This window comes from Oncorhynchus gorbuscha, linkage group LG13 (genome assembly GCF_021184085.1).
Source record: "Oncorhynchus gorbuscha isolate QuinsamMale2020 ecotype Even-year linkage group LG13, OgorEven_v1.0, whole genome shotgun sequence".
NCBI lineage: Eukaryota > Metazoa > Chordata > Actinopteri > Salmoniformes > Salmonidae > Oncorhynchus > Oncorhynchus gorbuscha.
Genome location: NC_060185.1, coordinates 52472823 through 52482427, shown reverse-complemented (window position 1 = coordinate 52482427; position 9605 = coordinate 52472823). Strand labels below are relative to the sequence as shown.

Genomic DNA, 9605 nt, shown 5'->3' with positions numbered 1-9605 from the left:
ATGGATTCAGTCAGGTTATCTAGGAGGGGGGCTGCCAACCATAGCCCAGCTGAAAACAATGGAATGTGGATTGAGAGAGGCGCTGCAGGAGACAAGAGACATGGAGGTAGAAAGGAACAAGGGCCATGTATTTAAAAGCCAAGGGACCAAACAGAGAGAGAGCAGAAGAGGAACTAAAGTTAGGAACTTGGGCCATAGAAGAAGCGCAGAAAGCACAACTGAAAAATAATCCTGAAATGATGTTGGTGGCCACTTCCTTACAAGGGGCAGATGCACCGACGAGCCACCACCAGGAGATGGCGCCAAAACCATTTCCCTCTGCCCCGCCAACACCTGTGCCCTCAACAACCCAACAGCTTTACCCAGTCCTGACAAATTTGCCTCCACCCTATACTGAAGAAAGGAGAAGGGCCGGGCCCGCGGTAACACAGGCCCCTGTGTTCATTGTGAAAGAAGGAGTACTCAGTGGGGATACGTTAATCAAAGGGGGCCACTTGGAGTGTGAAGAATTTAAACCTGGCCCACAGGCCTCCTCCACACCTGGGGGTGCACAAATGTGCACACCAGGCCCATCTGACATGCATGCCCCTCGATCTATGCGAGAACAGCGCCACCCCAGTGGCCACACGAGAAATCCATCCATAGATGGAGCATGGGGCAACGGGAGCAGCTTGAAGTCAAAGGGGAGGGATACCCCCACCTCCCGCACATCCAGTGTATACGGAGAACATAAAGGGGGACCAAGGAGCGACATTCGAAAGGAATATTTCACAAGTGGCCGTATACCAGACGAAGATCTAATGTCTTTCAGCGAACCGGAAGAACAGGGAGAAGATGATATGGAACTACAAGAGGAAGACGTTCCCCTCATGTCTGCAGGTGTATGGGAGGCGAAAACCCAACTTAAACTCATGGAAGAGGTTACAGCAGAAACGGGTGAAGCAGTCCTGTTACAAGGGATTTTTAAGGGAAAATCAACCCCCGTTCAAACGGCAGTAAGACAGTCGCAGCGCATCATAGATAGACAAAGGAGAATAGGAGAAGGAGAAGCGAAAAAACAACAGGAGCTGTATCAAATGCCACTCAGGATGGATGACACATCCAACCGAGAGGAATACGTTGCCTGGAAGATGCAAGATTTAACGGCCCTGGTGGAACAGCTCCCGAGCTTACATGGGGGGGCCTCAGCCTGGCTGCTCCAGCTACAATCCTTAACTTCCGGGGTCCGGCTTGCCCTGGGGGACATGAAAGCCTTATTGGCTAGGTCAACCGACTACACGACCATGATGACCATAATAAACACAGCAGGACTGGGATCCCATGGGGCTTCAACAGAACCTGAAAAATATAGGGGAGCATTGTGGGATGAGCTGAGAAGGGCATATCCCACCGAGAAAAACTATGACACCCTTACCTCGTTCGCTATGGAAGACGGGGAGCAGGCAGCTCGATACCTGGACAGGGCAAAGACAACCTGGAGATCAGTGCATATTGAACCCCATGACCAGAGCGGTACCACTCTCAGCATGTGGAAGGAGATGGTGGTGAATGGGACACCAACAGAGGTGAAGAACAAGCTTAGGGCCACAGTGGGGCTGATGGCCTTGTCCACTGCTCAATTCAACTCCCATGTACACCATCACATCTCTCAATACAATAAAGACAAAGGCACGGCTGATTCACAAGTACAATCGCTGCAACTCCAGTTGCTCAAACTACAATTAAATGAAGCCCAAAAGATCGCGAAACCAAAAAAGCAAATGGTGGTGGAAGACCCCACGGATATAGCTAAGATTGTATCCCAGACCATAAATCAGATGTTGGTGACCGTTCCAGTACCACCAACCCCCGCACAGGCACCGGTCGAGTACCCTCCAACTCCAGGAGCCAACTACGGATATGGGGGTTATGATCAGCCAAGGTTCTCCAACCCCCCGGGACCAACATGGGGGGGGCCGACACGAGTAAGACCCTCTCATTGCTACAACTGTAAACACGAAGGCCATTACGCCAGAGACTGCTCCGCTCCCCCCACACAGCAGCGCCTGTCATATTCGGCTAACAGGGGGAGGAGAGGTGGACAACGGGGAAGAGGAGCCCCATGGTACCCAGCCACTGCCCAGGGATATCCACCAGCCCCTGCCCAGGGATATCAACCAGCCTACAACCCAGCGCCTCCTACCGGCCCCACCTTCCAGGGGATATCCGAGGGATACCCACCATGGGAATGAAGCTGCCCACCACCACCAGTCGGGTTAGATGGCCAACGATTCCCCGTCCACACAGAACCCACCATCACGTGTGATATACAGGGAGTCACTCACAGGTTCCTTGTGGACACAGGATGCACACATTCCGCCATCAATTCGCATCAACCCCTCTCTTCAGACAAAGTAAAGGTGGTGGGGGTTTCAGGAAATCCTGAAGAGCAATACAAAACTACTCCACTATTGTTCCAGTGGGGCCCTTCCAGTTTAAAACACCAATTCCTATATTGTCCAAATTGCCCAATTAACCTACTAGGTCGAGACCTGCTCTGTAAATTAGGATGCTCAATCTACCTAACTGAATCAGGTGTGGAGGTTTCGCTCGATCCACCGCCAAGGGCCCGAATACTGATGCTCCCAATTCTGCCCGCACCTGCTCTATCCACCACACAGGAGGTTCACTGGCTCAAATGCTTACCATCTGGACCTGGCACTCCTGCTATCCAATTTCAATTCAACCAATGGAGGAAGCTAATATACACCTTTCAGCCCTACAAGACACCACAGGCTGAGCTGCACTGCACTCTCAACGTCACTGACGACGAAGACACGCCTTATACTCAAGATTGGGATGAAAACATGATGCATCTTACCCCAGAAACACGGTGTCTCACCATTGTGTGCGGCCCTGAGGGGGTGGCAGCCCCAGTCATACTCCCACAACATATTAAACCTTGGTATCAACTGGGACCGGACTCTTCTCCTCACGTGACCCTCGCAGTGGGAAATGGACATGAGGCCCGAAGTCTGGGTCCAATGATAAAAAGGGCCTCGAAACTCACTTGGGAAGTGACTAATACACCAGGCCTGTTGAAGGCAACCACCGAAGAGATGTGGCGTCTGACTATGGTGGACACGGAAGAACGGTGCCAGCCTGAGCGTTTCACTCTCCCCAGGCACCACGGAAAACCATATTCTGATCACCCTTCCTCCCCTGCTGTCTTGAATTCCATTGACAAGGCAATATGGACAACCACACCATTTGACGTGGGAAAGATACAGGTCCAACCAGTGCGCATTACCCTAACTAATCCAGCACAAGTACCAATATTTCGAACCCAATATCGACTGAAGCATGAACAGACGGAGGGGATCAGACCCACTATTGAAGGCCTCCTGGGAGCTGGATGCATATACAGGACTTTATCACCCTGGAACACCCCCATACTGCCGGTTCTGAAGGCAGATGGAGAAACATACCGGATGGTACAGGATTTCCGAGCGGTGAATGAAGTTACCACACCCATTGATCTCCCTGTTCCCGACCCACACATTACTCTGAGCAACCTGTCACCCAAGCATCGGTACTTCACCGTGGTGGATTTGGCAAATGCTTTTTTCACTGGATGAGGCTTCCCAGCCGCTGTTTGCCTTTACCTACGAGAATCAGCAATTTACTTATTCCGTACTTCCTCAAGGCTACACTTCTTCCCCTGGAATCTTCAATTATATCCTGAAGACACACCTGGCAGAACTGAAAATCCCGGAAGGAGTAATACTCATACAATATGTAGACGATCTGTTGCTGGGGGCTCCCAACTCAGACCTTTGTCTGGAGATGACCAAAACCTTACTAGATTTTCTGGCAGTAAAAGGATACAAAGTCAAGAGGTCGAAAGTCCAATCATGTAGACGAACCGTTCTGTTCCTGGGAAGGGAAATCTCAAGCGAGGGAGCAGGCCTCTCCAAATCACACCGAGACTCAATCCTACATCATCCCAGGCCCATTACTGTTTCAGGAATGCTCTCTTTCCTGGGGTTGACGGGATATAGCCGCACTCACATCCCAGACTATACTGAAAGAACTGAACCCCTGAGAGAGATTGTTCGAGAAGCTGGCCCAAGAAACCTACAGGCCCCACTTATATGGACTCCTGAAGCTTCAACGGCGTTTGGGCTCCTGAAAACTGACCTGTCTGTGGCTGCTGCTCTCACGGCACCAGACTACGGTAAAACATTTCACCTGGATGTTTCTGAAAAGGAAGGCTTTGCATCCGCCGTCCTTTTTCAGAAACATGAGGGGGAGAGAAGAGTACTCATGTACCACTCGTCAAAACTTGACCACATTGAAACCGGCCAGACCGCCTGTTCCAGATACGTTGCGGCGGTAGCCAAGGCGATTGAGAAGACAGCCCATCTGGTAATGTGCCACAAGATGCAAATACATACCCACCACGGGGTGGCAGCATACCTCATCAGCAAAGAATTTACTTTCAGCGCGGACAGAAAAAACAAAATCCAGAACAAATGCACCCAGTCTCACATCACTTTTGTGAACACCGACAAGAACATGGCAGATGCCCTCAACGCTGAGGAGGGCCTAGCACACTCCTGCCAAGAGAGGGCAGCACAAGAGCTCAAATTAAGACCAGACCTGGAAAATGAACCATTGACATCACCAGACCTATGGCTGTACACAGACGGATGTTGCTACAAGGGAGACACAGGTAACATAGCTGCCTATGCAGTCGTACAACAGCTGCATGACAAAACACATGTCACGTTGAAATCAGGAATTGTCCCCCAACCAGCATCAGCACAACTTGCGGAAATTGTGGGTCTGACTCAAGCTCTAGAGAAAGCCGAAGGTAAAACTGTAAACATTTACACGGACTCGCCATATGCACACGGAGCCGTGCACATAGATGGACCACAATGGGTTAGGCGCAACTTTACCACCACAGGTAACCTACCCATCAAGCACAGAGCCCAAATGGAACGTTTGATACATGCCGTATCCTTACCAAAGACAGTGGCCATAATGAAATGCCGTGGCCACCAAAAACTGACCAGCAGAATCAATCATGGTAACGATGCAGCAGACCTAGCAGCTAAGGCCGCAGGAGGCTACAGCCCTCGACAGATGGTGCTCGGGATAGAACCGGCAAGGACTGAACTGACAAGTCAACACATACTAGAACTACAGGAAGAGGCAGGCCCTTACGAACATTCGGTTTGGACACAGAAGGGAGGCTCTAAAGGACCAGACGGAATATGGAGATGCCATGATGGCCGACTGGTGGCTCCAGCAAATCTCTGTCCAGAACTGATAAGGGAAGCCCACGGACTCACCCACGAAGGAAAACTCAGAACTCTCCAGAAGGTTTCGTACATATGGTGGCACCCCCACATGAAGGACATGACAGATCTATTCTGTGACGAATGCAACATATGTGGGAGCTACAATCCAAAGAAGCCTTACCAAACCCCAATGGGAGCCTACCCAGTGCCAAACGCATGTTTCCAAGACATCAGTATAGACTATACCGACATGGGAGAGGACAATGTAAAGTACGGGAAGAGATATTTGCTAGTGATGGTAGATAGATTTTCTAGGTGGGTAGAAGCAATTCCAACAGCTAAGGAGGATGGGAAGACAGTCATTAAGTGGCTACAGTCAGAACTAATACCTAGATATGGGGTCCCTAGACAAATCCGAAGCGACAATGGGTCCCACTTCGCCAACAAACACCTGAGACAGGTGGAGGAGAGGTTCGGCATTATACACAAGTTTGGTTCCGTGTATAAGCCGCAGGCCCAAGGCCTTGTGGAGCGCTGCAACCAATCTCTTAAGTGTAAGATAGCCAAAGTGTGTGCTGGTACAAAACTGACATGGGTGGAGGCCCTGCCACTGGCGTTGATGGCCATGAGGTCATCACCAGGGGCAGGGACTCATCTTTCACCCCACGAGATAATGACAGGAAGAGTGATGCCAGGTCCACCAAGAGAGGGAGGTCATATGCCCCCTCTTGATGTGCACCAGATAGGTATGACTGACTATGTAAGAAAATTGACGGAACTGTCTGCAGCTCTATCCAAACAGATACACAGAGTCCATGAGGGGGAGCTGACGGGAGATCCAGAGCAGCCAAGGGTAAAGGTCGGCGATTGGGTAAGGATCAAGGTCCACAAAAGAAAGTGGGCGGATCCCAGGTGGACTGGACCGTACGAAGTGAAGGAGGTTACTTCACACTCAGTCCAGGTCAAAGGTAAATCGGGCGCACCTTGGCACCACTTGACTCATTGTACCCCAGCACCGACTCCTTCCAGAACTTTGACTGAAGTCAGGGTCGATTTGAGCGACCTAAATTTGATTCCAACCACAGATCCCTTAGTTGGTAAGGATGTGGGAGCAACTCCCCAGCTCACCAACTAACCGCCCTTCCAGAGATAGGGGCTATCCCTGGAAGAGATTGGGAATATCGGGCCCCGTGTTTGTTATTTTTATAATAGTCACAGGAGTTTCCATGGGGATTCTCCTGTGGGTATTAGAGCATCATACACCTACATTACAAGCAGACATAGGACCCTCTAATGGGTCATCCAACCTGATTACATCTATGACACATATAGAACTGACCAATCATTCACACACGAAACGCTCCACCACCCTTAAAACTGATTGCAGGGCCAACGACGTGCGCAGTACGACTGTTTGTGTGCCTTTCAATGCAACTAGTATCATTGACATCCCTTGGGGGACCTTAGGGGGCTCTAGGAACAGGGTAGAAACCGGTGCACTCTAGTCAGCCGGACATCACTGGTATATGACATTAGGAAAGTTTGGCGATTGGTCTTGGAAGAATTTAGTGGGGGAGACAATTAAAGGGTGGAAAGACTGGACGACAAACAAGAGGGCATTGGAATGGCGGAAGCGACTGACTTTAACCAAGACAAAAACGGGACTGAACCTTACCGTTAGACCAGGGGACCAGCCTTTAATGTGTTATGATTTCATACTGGCCCCATGGAATTCCGGGTCCAGGTATTGGCTGTGGCGAATTTGTTTGACTACGAATCCTAAACCGACTTCGGTTACAGTAATGAATGACATGAACGCACCTGTAAAAGGGTCACCTATATTCCCACTGTTTGGCCCGGTGGAGATAATATCCAGGCTTAAAAGCCCGGATGATGTAATATTGACAGCCACAGGGGTCTCAGGTTTTTCCAATAATTGGCTACTGTTGACAGAGGAAGCTGCAAATACCACCAGACAGAGTTGCGTGGTGTGCATGGGAGCTCGTCCATTGCTTCGAATTGTCCCAGCAGTGGTGACTCGAGCATGTCTAATCCCACTTATGACAACTGATAACCCCAGAGATAATTGTACTGCCTGGGATGGTGTCTATCCAGTCACTAAATTCGCCGATAGGAAACCAGTGTTTTCCAACCAGGTAGCAAGGGCAAATTTTACTTGTGTCAATATGACGGGAGGAAGAACTAAAGTGGGATGGGTTCCTGCAGATTGGTGTCTGGATACAGTTACTATTAAGGGTAGTTTTACACCAAAATCCAGAGCAGATGTGTGGTGGTGGTGTGGTAGTACGGTCCTGTTTGATAAGTTACTGTGCACTTGTTACTTTCTTGTTGCCTGTTTCTATCTATCCTATAGGAGCCGAGGACCTCGTCCTGCGGATCCAGGAAGTAAACCCCGGATATTGGGGACGTGCCAGACGAGCCACCACCCCATCTAGTGGAGACCCCACCTACATAGACGCTATTGGAGTCCCCAGGGGAGTGCCTGATGAGTATAAGTTAGTAGATCAGGTGGCTGCAGGATTTGAATCATCCCTCTGTTGGTGGTGTACAGTAAACAAAAATGTTGATCGTATTAATTACATACATTACAACATCCAAAGGCTAGGCAATTGGACTCAGCAGGGTTTTGAAGCTGTACATGGTCAACTGGCTGCAACCAGCCTGATGGCTTTCCAAAATCGTATTGCCATTGATATGTTACTCTCTGAGAAGGGCGGAGTTTGCTCTATGTTTGGTGACCAGTGTTGTACTTTCATCCCCAATAACACAGCTTCGGATGGTAGCTTGTCGGCCGCTTTGGAGGATCTGCGGACGCTTAATGGTAAAATGAAATCTCATTCTGGGATAGATTCCTCGATGTGGGACTCCTGGATGAGTGCGTTTGGTAAATATAAAACCCTGGTTTCCTCCATTTTGATCTCCATTTCGGTGTTTGCTGCCATCCTAGTTCTCTGTGGATGCTGTTGCATTCCATGTATCCGGTCCCTTGCTACTAGAGTTATCTCTAAAGCTATTGACCCTGCCTCCCCTTCCCAGATGTATCCTCTGCTTGCTAATGACCTGCCAGAGTTTGAGGATGAGGTGGAGAATACCCTTTAGAGAGTGTCACATCTCTTTGGAGATGTGAACAGAGGGTATCACAACTTTTTCCGGCTGGAAAAAAGTTTGCTTATGTAGAATATCATTTTTCCTTTCATTTTGAGCTGTTGTTCTCCGCTCTGTTACATGAGGGTTGTAAGTTCCTAGGTGGCTGGTAGCCAACTTAGTACATAGTGGGATTGAGTTGGGAACATGGTGGGAATATATATACATCCATTTATTTTTAATGTTGTGCCTTCTTTCATAGCCCCTTTGGGACAAGTTTTCTTTTGTATCAGAATCTAGTTAGGTTGTGTCATGTCTCTGGGGAGACGTGAAGAGAGGGATTTGTAGAGGACTGCTAATTCTTATGTAGGTGACATTACTGCTATTGCATTGTTATAACTGAGACAACACATAACAACATATTTTCATAGTAAAACAGGTTGGGCCCCATACAGGATACTCCTAGCCACAGGTGCTGGCCGGGAGTTCGGCCATAACTCCTCTGAAGATAGGGACGCACACACATTACACACTGACTCCTCTGAAGACAGGGACGACGCACATACAATACACACTAACTGCCGAGGACACACAGATAAGACATACACCCACACATTGGGAGGAAGAGACACAGCCTTGACTTGCAGACAAACTAGCACACACACATAATCTCCCTCCCAGCCGAACATTGTGTGACTGAAGATAGCGCACACACCAGATCCCCTTTTCAGCTGAACATGGTGTGACGACCAAGAACAGGCATGGCAGGACTCTACGATGAAGGACAGACAACAGAGCCAATGCCAGACGACTACACCCCAGCCTGATCCAATCCGAAGATCCGATCTCCTAGAAATCAACCTACTTTCTGTTGTGTATATGAAGCTTGTACTCACTGTTAGTGGGGCTTTTTTCTGCTAGTCTCTAATGAGCTAACAGAGGGGCCCGTATATACGCTGTACCAAATATCTTTACTCTGAATAAACCTGTCGCTTGTCGTACAATCTACCACCTTGTCTGCATCGATCCTTGACCGACTCGCCCTTCTATCATATCCCATTATCAACAGTCAGAAGTTTACATACACTCAATTAGTATTTGGTAGCATTGTCTTTAAATTGTTTAACTTGGGTCAAACGTTTCGGGTAGCCTTCCACAAACTTCCCACAATAAGTTGGGTGAATTTTGGCCGTTTCCTCCTGACAGAGCTGG

The 9605-nt window shown here is 49.1% G+C and overlaps 1 protein-coding gene across 1 annotated transcript; it reads left to right on the top strand.

Annotated features, from left to right (window-relative positions):
- Positions 1–239: 239 nt before the first annotated feature.
- Positions 240–6423, top strand: LOC123992330. Its single transcript, XM_046293484.1, is given in 4 exon segments — positions 240–1964; positions 2066–2254; positions 2661–3607; positions 3609–6423. Coding segments are annotated over 4 exon segments (5676 nt in total).
- Positions 6424–9605: the final 3182 nt, after the last annotated feature.